Source organism: Nelumbo nucifera, chromosome 2, assembly GCF_055504915.1.
Source record: "Nelumbo nucifera cultivar China Antique chromosome 2, China Antique-T2T, whole genome shotgun sequence".
Lineage (NCBI taxonomy): Eukaryota > Viridiplantae > Streptophyta > Magnoliopsida > Proteales > Nelumbonaceae > Nelumbo > Nelumbo nucifera.
The window spans coordinates 4,322,976-4,339,752 of NC_142650.1; the positions used below are offsets into that span (position 1 = coordinate 4,322,976).

Sequence of the window (16,777 nt, forward strand, 5' to 3'; positions counted from 1 at the left end):
TGCTAATGGTGGGGGTGGAGTGCTAGAATCCATAAATTTAAGGGATCTTTTATTACAAAATGAAGTTGGGGGGCTAAGTGTCACTATACCTAAGTACAAAGTTTTTATCTGTAATTTACCCTATTTTCTAGTAATATTAATGTAAAAATGGTAAAATCATCCTATGGATAGATCCCCCAAACTATGAGGGCCTTTTATGTTTTATTTTTTGTATACCACCCTTTCGTTAGTTACAATAAAAGAAATAGCTGTCCTGAATTCTGGATTTGTTTGTAAATTGTAATGCCGTTTAGTAATTTTGCCTTTTGCACTCACAATGTTATCCACGAAAAATGGACGTATTGAACGTTTGAACATCAGAGTGATGACCTGGCAGGCCCGCTCACGTTGAATAAATCTCTATGGATCCTGAATCCTCATGTGTTAACTAATTAGCTACATCCAAATTCAAATCATCAATATTTGCACTCGGACCCGAACTTTGGCAATCACGAGTAAGATCCAGAGCCAGGTTGAATCACTTGGGTGGTGTTTGGCATGGTGGAATTATATTATTGTTACCACGTTTTGGGGTGATTAATACAAATTTATATTGAGAGATTTTTTTACTTGGAAATGTTTTGAAAATATGGAGTTTTTTTCATAGGATTACTCAACGGGTGTAGTCCATCCCGTATTTGCACATTTTTCTAATTGAAATGAAATGCTATATGATGTGTCAAAACATATTTCTTACAAATCTGTATTGATTTCAGTGTATGTGCGTGAGAAACTGAACTCTTTCATTCCAACCAAAGTTCAATGATACATAAAATTTATGTATTGCTCTCGATAATTTGAACTATGCAACCAACATATGGCTGTGTGTAACAGTTGGGAGAGCTTACAGATAATAAAGGTGTTTGAGTTTGTAAAGGAAAATGTCCTTGAACAAAATGTTTTTTCATTCACGAAAAAGTGAATTGACATAGTGAAGCTTAGGGCTGTTAAATGTGAAAACACGGATTACGTCTGACAGTCTGAGAGCACTCACTTTGTGAAACAAATATTAAGATATACTGAACAGGAGGAAATGGCATACCCAATCCCAAACAGGGCAAGGCTTACATGATGAAAAATAAGTGCTTATTTTGTTTAACCGACAAAATTACTTATTTTATTTATTTATTTTTTGCATATTTCTTAGACTTAGCTTAGGAGTACAATACAGTGTAAAACCTTGTATTTTATATATAAAATACAATAAAAATATTTATAGTTATACTATTTCCAAAATCTAAACTGAGCAGAAGTTGCATCAATACAAGGAAAATTGAGGACTTGTTTCTTTATTCTGAAGTGTAACATCTAAAAGTGCAATAATTACATTAAGAAGTATTTTGGTATTAGTGAAATTTTCTTTCTTTCGAATGCAGAGAATGTTATTCTGAATCCTGAAAATTATCAAATACCCATTTTAATTATATATGAGAGTTTTTATTTGTTTTTTTTTTTTGTAGGATATCATTGGAAAACAAAAAAAAAATGTATAATTACATTTTAAGACATAAAAAAAGATAAGAGAAAACAAATAACCGTTTTCTCTTAAAATTAAAAGATTACTCTTAAAAAATAAAAAGTTAATAGGAAATGAAGAGGCCATCTCCAAGGGATATCAAGACTTGCACCAATGCGCTTTGTATAGTTTGCAGGCAGAATCCAATCCCTAGGTGCTGGCAGTGAGATCAAATAATGTACACTTTCGTGACATTAACGTTGAAACGAAACAAGAGACATAAATTAATGTTTTCTGATGACAGCCAGATATCATCGTTGTTTACACAGATTTGACCAGAAGGTCGTGTTTGCCATTAATTTCATTAGGAGCTTTTCAAACCTATTTGCGGCTGGACCAGGTCTGAGTATGTTAACGTCACCCCAGAGCTGACAAGGGTCTCTGCCCCTCTCATGCCTACCGGTACACCACCCACCTGGTGCAATCCTATCCCTGCCCCGGTGCAAGATCACTCTGTCAATGGTGTCCAAAACTGGATCATTTGGGCGGAAGCTTCCTGCAAAAGCGGCTCCACTCCGCAACATTTTGTTTAAATCAGACAGCCTGAGATCCCGAGGCTCCTCCCCAGGAGGGTTATCCCATGCGATGAACCGCAAGTCGGAGTTGACAACTGTATTACGGAACCCTTCGGAATTGCAGACGAGAGTCTGGAAGTAGCCATGATGTGAGGATTTCATGTTTGAGAAGTACAAAAGTAGCGTCCTAGGAAGGTTGTCCCATCCCAAAATGGAGTACTCAACGAGCTTGCGACTCAGGACCACATACGGAGAGCCTGGAAATTATAAAGGAAATCACGGTCAGGTCAGAAGGGCTTTGAGTACCCAAAACAGAATATAAATCAACCAAGAGAAAATAAGGAGTTTGTTAAGGCATTCAAAGCACAAGTTTCGTGACATATTGGACCATAACATGCTGAAGATGGCACGACCAAAGAGTTCCACCTGTCCTACGACCACCTGAAAGATACCAGTTACCTTGCTGGGGTCTTGGCTGGTTGAAGCGAAAACTTGAGATTGAAACACACCCTCTCACCGGGCTTCTGGGCTTGGGGAGGGATACCCCTTCCATTTAGAGAATTAAAATATTGAATTGCTGTCACACATGGAAAGTTCCTACATGCAGCAAGGTACAGAGACAATGTAGATTATTGAATTGCTCACAAGCCTCAAATGGCCAATCCCATCCCCCCCCCCCCGGTTGCCCAATCAGATCAATAGTCTGGAACCTGGATTGACCACAGATTGTTCCTGCACCGCTGCACGTAACTGGTTGACCACGATTCTCATCTCTCTAGTCTAACAAGAAGCCAGATTTGACCAAACAAAGCATCTTTTCCTATAAAGCCATGCATGATACCTTGAATAAATTGTGAGAAAGGATCGAAGTATCAAATATGGACAATATGAAAAAAAATGGTATATTACTCAATTCTGAACATCAATACTCTCTAAAAATGATAATATCTTAGAACAAGCTTTGAAATTTCATTTTCCCTAATAAACATCAAGCTTTGAACATCTTCATTCCCCCAAATTCGCAATATTTTGTACATTGCCCACCCTGAAAACCAATAAATATGTACAATGCGCTATTCTATACATCAATACTTTGTTCCTTGACTGAACAAAAAAAGAGTAAATTCCACATCCCCCAACACACACCAAAAAAAAAAAAAAAAAATTCACATACACACTCTGTTAGCATTCTGTCCAAGTATTTGACAGAATATGCCCATGTGCTTTGTCAAATATCTTAAATACCCTGAAATCCCTTTTTCTTCATTTGTAGGGTGATTTTACGCTTTTCCATATACTATTAAAAATATATCTCCAATTATGATCTTCTCCAATAAATATCTAAACCATCAAAGTAGACCGTCAAAACCAGTCCACTAATCTTGAAAATCCAAGTACCATTCAAAGGTTTCAACTAATCTAGGCCATAGGACTGGAATGGTAGATTAAACTAAATACATGGTCCGTCAATGTGGTGTCATAATATCAGTCAAATGATCTTCGTCCTTTTCTGCATCATCATCCAAGTCTTACCCCAACTATATAGGGTCAGCTACATGAATCTTATTTGACCATTCCATTCTATTTAATGCCATATCCATTGTTAAATTATGAGTACTTAAATCATTTTTTACTATTTCAACCCCATATCCTTTTTGCTCTACAACTGGCCCTTCTAGCCCCTTCAACTTGCAACAAATCACTTCTTACATGTGATGCCAATTATCATCCATACATGTGACCAAACCATCTTAGCATACCTCCTCTCATTTCAACTCATCACAGCATACAGCCATACACATTTCAGGTCAAGTAACTGATGTACCAAAATCAACCCAAAGATCTATGCCATCAAAGTCATCTCTTAAGATTTGTGAATTAACCTCAGTCATCCAGGTGGTGTACCAAGGTTTCAATAAATCTGAGCACATCCAAATGAATCAACCCAATAATCGATGCCATCAAAGTGGTCTCTTGGAAACAACAAATTAATAATGACCATCCAAGTATGTAGTTATATACCAATATTTAAACTGATCTCAACCATCAATATAAATACATTAAGTTGGAATGTGTACTAAAGAAGGCATGAGAAAGCAAGAAATGGAATCTAACAGTAAATTTTGCTTCTTCTCCTTTTAAATTACAAGAATGCCACTCTCTCTCCAACTAAGGGAGACCTCAGCTCGGCATCTTAGCTGCTAGGGGACCTACGATCAAAGGTAGTCAAGCTCAAACTTTTGAGCTTGAGCTCAAGTCTCTAATTTGAATCAAGCTCGAGATAGACGACACCTCAACCACTAAGGAAGACCTCGGCTCAGCACCTCGACAATTGAGGGAGACCTCAATTCGGCACCTCATCAACTAAGGGAGACCTCAGCCTCGACACCTCGCCTGCTAGGGAAACCTCAACTCGACACTTTAGCAGCTGATGAAGACCTTAGCTCGGCACCTTGGCTGCTAGGCAGACCTGCAATCAAAGGTCTCACAAACCTAATCGAGTGTCTACATAGGGTGTCACCTCGGCTCGGCACCTCGGTCACTAAGGGAGATCTCAGCTCAACACCTCGACAACTGAGGGAGACCTCAGCTCGACACCTTGCCTGCTAGGGAAACCTCAGCTCGACACTTCAGCGGTTGAGGGAGACCTCGGTTTGGCACCTCGGCAATTGAGAGAGACCTCGGCTCGGCACCTCAGCTGCTTGAGAAACCTGCAATCAAAGATAGTCGAGCTCGAACTTCCTAACTTTTGACTCAAGCCAAGCTCGAGCTCGAGCTCAAGTCTCTAATTCAAACCGAGCTCGAGCCTGATAGTTTATGAGTGAGCCCCTATAACGCAGGGTCCCTTCTGCTAATAAATATATTAAGCTGAAATGTGTACGTAAGAAGGCCTGAGGATGAGGGAAATGGAATCTAACAGTATTTTTTGTCTTTTTTTCTTAGAAATTACAAGAATGTCGCTCTCTCCTACCAACTCTCTCTTGCTTTTTTTTCTTTCAAATTACAAGAATGCCACTCTCTCTCCTACCAACTCTCTCTCTTTCTTATAAACCACAACAACACCATCTCTCTCTCTCTCTCTCTCTCTCTCTCTCTCTCTCTCTCTCCTTATAAATTACAAGAATGCCACTCTCTCCTACTGAGGGAGACCTCAGCTCGGCATCTTGGCTACTAGGAGACCTGCAATCAAAGGTAGTTGAGTTTGAGTCAAGCCGAGCTCGAACTTCTGAGCTTAAGCTCAAGTCTCTAATTCGAATGGAGCTCGAGCTAGACGACACCTCAACCACTGAGGGAGACCTCAGCTCAGCACCTCCGTCACTGAGGGAGATCTCGGCTCAACACCTCGACAACTGAGGGAGACCTCAGCTTAGCACCTTGTCAACTAATGGAGACCTTAGCTCAACACCTCGCCTACTAGGGAAACCTCAACTCGACACTTCAACAGCTGAGGGAGACCTCGGTTTGGCACCTCAACAATTGAGGGAGACCTCGGCTTGGAACCTTGACTTGACACCTCGGCTGCTTGAGAGACCTGCAATCAAAGGTAGACGAGCTTGAGCTCAAGCTCAAGTCTCTAATTCGAGTCAAGCTCGAGCCTGATAGTTTATGAGCGAGCCCCCGAAACGCAAGGCCCCCTCCGCTAGTTCAATTGATGCATGAACTTTTCTAAGAAAAAAATGGGTTTAAGTAAATGGTATATCAAAAAAACCCATAGATCTATCGTTAAAAAACATCCAAATGATGTATCAACTTAAGTTTGAAATATGTTAGGATATGGCTAAAATATCAATACATTACTTGAATGGATGATATTAATCCACTACTCTAGGAGGCCACTTTAACAATTGAATTTTTTGGTTGGTTTCATACATTATTTTTGGGGACTGGATTTGCTGATATCTTGGTAATATTACTTGGATTGTCAAGATCAATTCATTAATATTAAGAATTCACTTTGATGGCCTAGATCTTTGGGTTGATTTGATACATTATTTGGATGGGCCAGATTAGTTGGCATCTTGGTACCTCATTTAAATGAATAGACTAGATGAAAAATTGATACACCATTTTTTTTGGGATTTTATTTATTTGATAGTTTGGGTCCTTTTATTTCTGTTTTATTTGAGTGTTGGGCTTCATGTATTGGGCCAGCTTAGGACCATCTTTCTTTTGTTAATCCTGTGATGTTACAGTTAAGGTTTCAAGTATTGAGAGAGGACATCTCCAGGAAGGGTATTGACATTAAAAAGTGGCCAGATGTCTTAACTCCTTGTATTTAGCATATTGATGATCCCGAAAGCCAATACATGTCAATTGGTACGCACCGACATGTTACAATATTTTGAACCTCAGGCTGTGTTTGTTTGTAATGCAAATAAATTTGCACTGATGCAAAACTATGATAGTGCAAATGATTTGAGTGTAAATTCTGACCTATTTTTGTTTCAAATTTTAGCTTATTTTATTTGATTGCACTGCAAATGAAGTAAATTAAGACATGAAAATTTTAGCTTATTTTCATGCACTACTTGTATAGCTAAAATTAATTGAAACCTCTGTGCATTACTTGGATGGTTGAGATTAATTCATCCATCTTAAGAGAACATTTTGATGGTCTATTTGGCATGATTGGGTACATTATCTGGATGGGCCACATTAGATGGAATCTTGCCAAGGTACTTGGATCATTGAAATGTTGACTGATCTTAGGGAACTATTTTGATTACCCGGACTTTAGATATTATTTGATACTTCATTTTACATGACAAGGGTGGGGAGAAGGGGGGAAAAAGATTAAGGGGCTTTTTGATAATGGTTGAAGTAGCTGAACTAATTTACTTATTACATTGTCATTTAGTAGATAAAATAACTAATTTACTTATTACATAGTAATCAACCCAACTTTAGCTTCAGCCATTAAGGAGCTTACAACCTCCTTAATAACTTATTATGGAGGTTATGTGAATCAGATGGGTTGTTTATTCTTTGTTGATCCTCATGGTGATGTGTTATCACCACCTAATGTAACTTATTTTTCTTTTTTACATTTCTAAAACACAAGACATAAGTTATTAAGTTCAGTCCCATTTCAGCTGTTATCAAATGGCCCCTAAAACTTAAAATGTCAACTGAAGTGCACAAATAGTTCAATGAGCCACTTCTTTGACAGAAAATATACACACAAAATTGGACAACTGAACAACCTTACCCAAAAGTAACTCAATGTGCAGAACTTTTGTATTTTGAATTTAATGTATTTTTTCCTTTCAGATAGTAGTAATTTTGGGACAACATTTTATATGTTGTTTACAAGCCCAACCTAAGATTTTGATTTTGTCTAAACATATTTTGTATTTAAAATTTCTTAATCAATGGTTCAATACAAAAGAACCTAGGAGTAGCTCCTATAGGTGATAAAATGAGAGAGTGTAAATTGAGATGGTTTGGTCATGTGTATGGTAGACCATCTACAGAACCTGTTAGAAAAAACTTATCTTCTAGAAGTCAAAGGGGCTAGAAGAGCTAGGGGCATACCAAAAAGAACTTCAGTAGAAGTGATAAGAAATGATTTAAGCACCATAATTTAACGATGGATATGGCACTGGACAGAAGTCACAGAACAGAATGGTCAATGGTGAAACAGGATTCATGTAGCCGACCCCATATAGTTGGGAGTTGGGACAAGGCTTAAGTAGATATTGAATTTTCTCATGATAGCGCAATTCTATAATTCTTGTTTTTCCTAACTCTAACAAGATTTATCACCCATATAGCATGTGTATAAAGCACAAAAGCATAGAGTGAATCAAGTTTATTGAGTTCTTATAGCTTATGCTAATACTGATGAGTGATTCTCATGTCCTATTGTGATTCTAGGCAATGTTATCAAACTCATATTGGACTAGATGGTTGGACTGCTAGAATGGGGATCCAGGCACGCCCATATTGTGGTTGTAGGCAATGTGCCAATGTAGTCAAACTCTTAGAATGTTGACTTGGCCAAACTTACCAATTTACACGTTGTAATGTGTTAGGGCAGTTATGGTCTCTTTTTTTTTTGTTTTGAAAGGTGTGTATTTGTATTAGAATAAAAAGAGGGAGAAGATCCCTCAATCAAAAAAAAATTATACCAGGCTCCAAAACAGTTCTGTCCAATCTGAGTCTAAAAGCATGGTTACCATTTGCTTATTTCAAAAATTTTACATTTCACTTGTTATATGTTAGGACCGCCCATTTCAATCTGAGTCTAAAAGTTGTATAGTAAAATGTGCAAAACATACCTGTGAAGAATCTATATGCCCTTGGCCGTGCCCGTTTTCTGCTACCAACAAATATTGTGCCTTTTGATGCAAGATAAAGGCCTGGATCAACAACGATTTGAATTGCCCTCTGATACCTGTGAAGAATCAATTCAATGTTTTAAAGTTTTATCAGTAATGAGAAAATATCATTGTTAACAAAAAAAGTTCAAGAATATGAAAGGTTTGAACTCTTACTCTTTCCAACCAATGTTACTAGTATGCTGAATGAAGTTAAAGTCCTTTGGCACAAAAGACAGGACATGGAGAAAATCTGTAAAAATAGGCTAAGAATGAAAAAATATACTAAACTAAATGTAGTAACTTAAGCACATTGAAAGAGGAAAAGTTTTTAGCAATTCATGTTATTATAAAACTCCACTTACCTTCTCACTGTCCATCCAGTGCCAAATTGGCCATAGCCCAGGAGAATTACACATATCAAACAGCCCTACTATCCCATAAACAGCATTTTCTTCGAGAAATACATAAGAATATGACCAAATCTTTGGGCTCACTTTGCAAAGAGTGCAAATACAAATAAGTATGTGCAATGCAAAGTCTTGTACACTGTATTTCTAATCTTGTATTTGTACTGTACATATTTGTATTTGCACTCTTCCCAACTGAACCTTATTTCCTTAATCCTCGAATCACACTCCAATGGTTGGGATCGTTTGCTCAAAGCGTTACTATGAAAAGTGGCCGACCCTAAATGGGATGATCCTGTAAGTGTATATCATAAAATGAATGGCTAACCAGTTCTGGAAGCATTTAATATGAATGTATTCAGTATATCAAAGTGTACAAATTAACTATTCAATTGACCCGGAAGATGGCCTCAGAATATTAAAACTACCCTACGAAAGGAAATAACAGCAGAAACTATAAATGTTTTTAAAACGAGTAAGATAAGAAAGAATTTTGAAACATACCGTCCTGAGATATCAATGGGTAATCTGACGCAGCAAGATTAACAAACCAATCCCAATCCTTGGCATGCCTCAGCAGAACCGCTGCTCCGTGAAGCAGAGAAGCAATGGGCGTGGACCCGCCAGAATTCACACAGTCCGCCTTACCAACGACATTCACGTTTTCAGCAGATAGAAACGCGTCAACCGAATTGACCGAGTCGGCGAGTTCCTCCCTCTGTCGCTGCGGCGTGCGGCAGTCAAGGTGCAAGAGGTACTGATTCCTCGGGTGGTACACGGCGTGAAGAAGTCTCACCATACGGGGACCGTCACCATCAGATCCCGATATAAAGTAGGCAACCCTCGGCGGAGGTGGGAAAGGGTTTTCCAGATCTGCATTGGGAGGGAAAATGCGAGGACGGTAAGGTGAGGTTCTGAAAGCGAAAAATAGAAGAAGAGAGAAGATTGAGACGGGAATAATGGAAAGGAAGGGCTTTAGAGAGCGGTTCGCCATGGTCGAGTTTTTTTGGGCCTCTCCAAGTTTTTTTCCTTTGTGCAGGGTATTTGGCGTTACGGCACGGGAGAGACTGTCAATGAGCATGGAGAATGGAGACTTGGGAGTTGGGAGACAGGAGGCAGCGGAGTATTATTATTGTCCCCAGCTTCCCCGGTTCCCCCGGCTGATAATGGTGACTTAAAGGCGGGCTTTGTCAATTTCGAATCTCCGTATACGATTCCCGGGCTACGATGCCAATCACGAAATGACACGTAATACGGATAAGGGAACGTGTACGATAATAGCGTGGTGTATCATGTCTGGGAAAGATCATAGATCATTCGGACCAAGAAGTGGTTTATTATGAGACCGGATCTACTCCTTACACCGCCGACCTTACACGTACATCCTACCATGCATCGGGAACATTCACCGTGGATGTGCCTGTGAAGCGCCATGTGTGAGAAGTAGATCATTATATCAAAAAAAGTCATGATAATAACTTAAGTAATAATCAAGAATCCGGATCTGCTCTCTACAAAGCGCGCCTCACACTGATCTCACAGCCTCTGGCCGTACATCAATTACATCTTCCATATTTAGAAATGGGACTTGATCGGCGCCTCACATGCATATCTCATCTTACATTGGGAACATTTCCCATAAATAATAACACATAAGTAATTGAGATGTGCCTGTGAGGTTGGTGTGAGGCATCATGTGAGGAGCAAATCTAGTCTCCCATGTTTGTATTTATTATTCATGGTCGTACATTAAAAACATCTTTCATATTTGTATTTATTATTGATGGAGAGATAAGGATGGCAATTTTCCCTATGGTCAATGGGTACTCGGGCTCCTGACTCAGGTTGGGTATGGGGGGTACATTGGCCGGGTCGGGGTCAGGGTCAAAGATGGGGTTATCGTTGAATTCCCGATTGGGTTCAAGGATGGAGATGGGAAATGCAACCCTCGCCCTACCTCGGCCTCGATTAATATATATATATATATATATATTATTTATATAATATTACATATTATTCATTTATTTTATTAACAAGTAACATTATAACAATTTCAAATAATAATTAATTAAAAGACAACAACTAAAAAACTCTCAAGAGTCGAGAGTCTCTTGACTCTCTTCTCTTCTAGACTTCCACTCAAGTGATTCAATAGAGGATAAAGAAATACTCAAAGAAGAAAAACTATAGAGGTAAACCCTAGTTCTTCCTTCGTCTATCGTTGCCGACCGCTATCGTCGGGCGGACGTTGGACTTCAGTACTCAAAACCCTAGTTCTTCGTCTATCAATGTCGTAGGCCCGCAACTTGCAACGGTTCTCTCTCTCTCTATCTATCTCTATCTCTATCTCTATCTCTAGCTCTATCTATCTATCTATCTATCTATCTATCTATCTATCTATCTATCTATCTATCTATCTCTCTATCTATCTCTATCTCTATCTCAGTCTCGATGCTTTCGATTTATGATTTTTTGTGCTTTTGATTTCTTATTTTTTAAATTTCAAACAGATTATAGGTACATATCAGAATCTACTTTAGATCTGAATCTACTCGCAAGTTTGAAGTCTCTCTCTCATTTAGATCTAAAGAGCAACTTTGGAAGTTCCAATAAAACTCACAAGTCGCAACTTGGTAAGTACAGACTCAAGGGCAGTGGCGATGACGTCAGAGGTGGTGGTCTCGGTATGGAGGCGAACCTTCTTGGAGGCCCTCTTCTTCTTCTTCCCCTTTTGCATGCTCCCAAATAGCTCATCGACGAGGATATCATCCATGACAAGTGATGAACTAAGTTATATACAATGCTAAAGTAACCTACCAACAGTTAGCAACCTACCAAGAGGGCTTAGACCGGCTTGCACGAGCTTATCCTCGGTCACAAAGTTTAAGAACTTCAAGCCAAGCTTTGCCCAATATCGGACCTCCTTCATTGTCTTCGGGTACAGTCTGACACCGGTAAGATTGTTACGGACCACCCATCGGTGTTACGGACCACGAAGTAGCATCTCTTCCAGGCCGGGACTTTGTTAGGGAGCTCGTGCAACAGCTTGTACCCAGGGCAAGGAGACATATAGTAACTTCGCCTATGCTCGGGTAGAACATAGGACAAGTTCTTTTTTATGGAAATGATCGAAGAAAAGATGTTGAGATCGGTTGTAATCGTGGAAAAGGGCAATGGTACCTATGATGTTACGGATGGAGTTCGGATGTAGCTGGTCTATGGCAATGTCAAAAAACTTAATGACTTCGATTATGAAATGATGGAGTGGAAGGCACAGCCCGACAACAAGCTACTCCTCGAAAACCACGATCTCGTCATGACCGTGATCCCAAGGAAAGTTGCTTAAGAGAATACTATATACAAAGTCATTGGGAAGTCTGTATCGAGCTACTAAAGGTATGATCCTGTCTGTTGTCACCGTAGATGGACCGAAGCTGTCCGGCAAGCAACTTCGCTGTGAGGTGGAGGCTGACTTGTCGGAGGCTTATTGCTCTCACCGAGGTGAGTCCGCCTCAGACGGATTGGAATCCACATCCTATGCCGAAGTGCCCACCTCGACAGGATGAGGCTCCGCGGTCTGTGCCAAGGTCCCCACCTCAGCCCCAGCGGACTTGCCGCTCCCATCTAGAAGGCTATCTAAGCTAAGACTAGACATTCTAACGGAATCGAAAGCAAGGGGATATGAACTCACCAAAAGAATACCGAAGAAACAGGACAACCTCGGACCTGGGAATAACTGACACCGAGATGGGATACTTAAATGCAACCTCAAGGACTCTAAATTCGCGGTTTTGTAGCGAAGAAAATGGGCCCTTCGGCCCCTACTTATAACCAGTATATATGGGAATCAACAACCAATATTTGCACGATCCAACGGCTCATAGGAAAATTGGCTACACGATTCCTGAGGTTGAAATCAATTTAGCGCATGTTTTGGCATCCACGGAGACTATAATCGGCTTAATGTTTGTGTGTACCTAATACGCGATCTGGGTCACTTCCTGGTTGAGTCGAACGGTTGAACAGGTCCGACCAACAGTCTGCCCTCCATATCACCTAGACTTCGTGCCAAATCCACATGGTTTCGTTTTGAATTCCTTGCGCCGGGTCAGGACCCCTGGCATGAGGAGTGGGGGGCAATTGATGATGGGTGATTTGGCACGACCTAGTAAGTAAAGGTCACGTAGACGTGATTTGCCCGAAGAGTGACAACTAGGCAAAATGAACCCAGTCAGCAGTTTTCAGAGCTCGGGTGTTTGGTCACCTCGGCATAAAACCATATCGGCATAGAGTCACCTCAGCACCTAATCTAGTTCGGGACCCAAGAACCGAAGTGACACGTAATCGACTTCAGAAGCTTCCCGACGGACTCCAAACCTCACGGGATCACGCTGCATATTAGCAGGCCTTATCCTCTCCCTACCCGGATCGGGCAAAGACGATAGACTTCATTAACTGATATGTTACTCACCGACTAAAGCGGAAACGGATATCATCTACTTAGGCCGAAGATCCTTGGACCGTTTTGTGAGACCCACGTTAACTCTGCTATATAAGGGCAACAACCCCTTTGGGCCCAGGTACGCACGATTACTTACATTCAAGCTCTCTATCACTCAAACTTTAACTCGCAACAACAACAAGAATACTGACTTAAGCATTGGAGCGACATCACCGGGTCATCCACCTTGGTCTCTTTGATCTTTGTTTTGTAATTTTATCTAACTCGCCACGTGAGCATTCCCAAGCAACCTTCCAACTAGGAGCTTCCAAATCGCGTATCATCACATAGAATGATGATTCCTATTGGTACCCGACCGGACTCTGGGGCTACCAACCATCTTACCGCTAATCTTCAAAATATGAAGCTGCACTTTGAGTACAAGGGACCTGGCCAGATCAGTTTGAATATCCTTCATACTAGACTATAAATTCCTTTATTCGTCCTCCTACTCGTTTATTGGTTCTAGGTGACATACTACATGTTCCTGCTATCGTCATAAATAATTGACAGATTTTGGAAATTTAGGTTTTGCGGTGATACAATTTAAAATTTATTTATTAACTTGACACTACCCCTAAAATACAGGGTATTAATATTGAATTTTTCCTTTATTTTACAAATTTAGGATTCAATCAAAGAGGGAAACTCAGAAAATTATGTTAAATTGTCATAAAATCATCTATTCTTTGAGTTTAATTCATTACAATCCACTACTTTTTTCCTTGAGAGTTAAATACAAAATTCATTCTTCGGTATTCTTTGATATATAATATTCACAGTTATATAATTTTTCATGGCCCAATTGGACAGTATAGAGTTATATTTTAAAAATTGAAGTATAACATGGGGTAAAAAAGTTATTTTATGGTTATAAAGTATATTTAAGTCTTTTACCTTTTTAGAATTAATTACAATGACCCGCTTGTACCATATGATAAATACCCCCTTGAACTTTCACCTTACAACAAATGCCCTTCACCTTAGAGTTTGGTCAAGTAATTTCGAGAAAGATTTTCATTCAGATGTTTTAAAAATTTTTAAATACCAAACTATTATTTTTCTTATTTATTTGAGCAATTTATGATAATATAATATTGAAGTCATCTTGAATGCTCTAACAGATCGTTGCAAATTTTTGGTTAGATTCAATATTCAAATGAATCAATAGAGGGTTGTTTATGAAGAGATACATTCATAAAGGAGTGGATAATTTTTATATTTTGGGACGAAGAGAGACGTTCATGTATGTGAAACGAAACAAGAATTTAAAGAAATTTGTTTTTCTTCTATGTGAAATGAATTACTGCTATTTTAGCTGGTTTCATTTAAAGAAAAATAGAGGTATATTTTGGGTCAATTAGAGTTTTAAGAGGAAATGGAGAGGAAAGGAAAATAAGGACAGTTAGATAGGGTATTTTATGTTATCTAATTTAAAGACAAGGAGTATTTATTACAAAGTAAAATTTCAATAGGATCTCTGTTGCAAAGGCTTCGGAAAAAGTACAGATACAAATATTAGAGAGTGCAAAAGCTTGTATTTTGTACCTTGTACATTTGTTTTGTACTCTTGCCAAATTCAACAAAGGACCTGTTTGGAAGGAGTATAAATACAGATGTGTATAGTGCAAATTCACACAAAATACCAGATCTTGCACTCTACATATTTGTATTTGTACTCTTTTCAAATTGAGCCTTAAAAGGCTGCATTTGGTTGCAGTTCAATTTTGTTTTAATTAGCAAAGTGTATAAGAGTGTAGATGAAAAAAAAATACAAATTCTGGTTTAATTTTGTTTTAGGTATTATTTTCTTATGCTTCTTATCTTATTTTACTTCATTTTTTCATGCAACCAAACAAAATAAAATAAAAATTGAAAAAAAAAATCAGAATCTACACTCAAATCATTTGTACTATCATAGTTTGACATCACTACAAATAAATTTGCACCGCAACCGAACGTAGTTGTAGACAATAAAATTTTCATGGGCCCCTGAATGGGCCTTACCCCCATAAACTCAAATTCGCTCGTGGGCCTTAGTATGAGTCATTTTATTTGGACCATGCCCATGCTCTCAAATATGTGCATCAGCTTTAACATTTAAGCTTTGCATTTGTAAGTCCATTAGCATAATGAAATGGTCCACGTGGGACCCACTATGAAGTTATGTTCAAATTCGATTTCAAATGTGAATTACAAGTTTTATTGATTTATGGAAAAATCCAACTATAACCCATCTCAAGTTCCAATGATAGAAACCAAATCAATAATTAAAGATTGAATAATTGATTAAAGATCATTATCTCTATAAATGATAAATTACCAACTCTCTTTTTTTTTTTTTTTTCGAAGGCTCAGTTTAGAAAGAGTACAAATACAAATATGTACGGTGCAAATACATACAAAATACAATATTTTACATTCTACATATTTGTATTTGTACTCCTTCCAAACTGAGCCAAAAAAGGTAAATATAGCCAATCAAGGTATATCTTCTCGTAAATGGAAATTATAACCAATGATTTAAGAGAAAATAATAGATGATAAATTATTCTCTCCAAAAGTGATAGTAATGACACCCTTTTCGCTCTCTGTAAATAGTAAGAAGATCTGATCAAACTATTAATTAAGATATTATAACAAAAAATCTATAAACAGGGGTTCCCATCGAGAGGGGGAATTGGTCAAGAAAAAAAAAAAAAAAAACTAAGTGAAATAAGAAAGTTCTTGGGAAGAATGAATCACATACACCATCTTCTTGAGAGTAAAGCAACAACACTCTTAAAGTCTTGCAAAATCCTTATCTTGATCAAGCTTTCAAAGCTCAATTGAAAATGAAGCGATTTCCATCATTGTCTAAAATACGGGAGCACGCCATACAACCATTGGCTTTAATTCAAATCAAAATCTTTAAGTTATAAGAAGTACACTATCAATAGAGAATAAGATTTTTTTTTTGGGTAATAGAATTCAAATCGAAATAATTTGTATTTCATTTATTTCAAATATATGAAAAATCAATTTATTTAATTTATCTTCATTTTTTATATTTAACTCGACTAAGTACCGATGAAATACTACTATGCGTCTGTGGGTCGTCACATATATACAGGAAAGCTAGTGGCCAAAATTTCGAGATTAAATCAACAGGGCTTAGTTTAGAAAAGTACAAATACAAAGGTTTTACACTTACACATTTGTATTAGTACTATGAGCTTAAAGCTCCAATTATTATCTCTTGCTTGACCAAATGACCGTATCGTCGATTTAACTGCACCAAAGAACCGGGGTACACTGAATCCAAAAAATAAAAAGAAACACAAATTTGAGATTAAAAAATGAACTAATAAAGCTCCAATTATGGTATCTTGTTTGACCGTCGTAGTAACTAGTGTGAATTGAAAAAAAAAAACCGGAATTTTAGCACATAAGGGCAATTTTTAGCCCAAAACAAAAGATAAAATTGCAAAGGACAG

General features: G+C 38.2%; 1 protein-coding gene across 1 annotated transcript; it reads right to left on the reverse strand.

Moving 5' to 3' along the window:
• Nucleotides 1-1,719: 1,719 nt before the first annotated feature.
• LOC104594635 (beta-glucuronosyltransferase GlcAT14A-like) lies at nt 1,720-10,374 on the reverse strand. Its single transcript, XM_010255017.3, has 4 exons — nt 9,305-10,374; nt 8,568-8,643; nt 8,352-8,467; nt 1,720-2,327 (listed from the first exon to the last, which is right to left on the reverse strand). The coding sequence occupies exons 1-4, from the start codon at nt 9,879-9,881 to the stop codon at nt 1,807-1,809; spliced, it is 1,290 nt and encodes a 429-aa protein (XP_010253319.1). The 5' UTR covers nt 9,882-10,374; the 3' UTR covers nt 1,720-1,806.
• Nucleotides 10,375-16,777: the final 6,403 nt, after the last annotated feature.

Coding starts and splice junctions, on each gene's coding strand:
- LOC104594635 (XM_010255017.3), bottom strand. CDS start 9,881: ATGCTCATTGACAGTCTCTCCCGTGCCGTAACGCCAAATACCCTGCAC. Junction 8,468..8,567: donor AGTAACATTGGTTGGAAAGA/GTAAGAGTTCAA, acceptor GATTCTTCACAG/GTATCAGAGGGCAATTCAAA. Junction 2,328..8,351: donor GGCATATAGATTCTTCACAG/GTATGTTTTGCA, acceptor TATAATTTCCAG/GCTCTCCGTATGTGGTCCTG.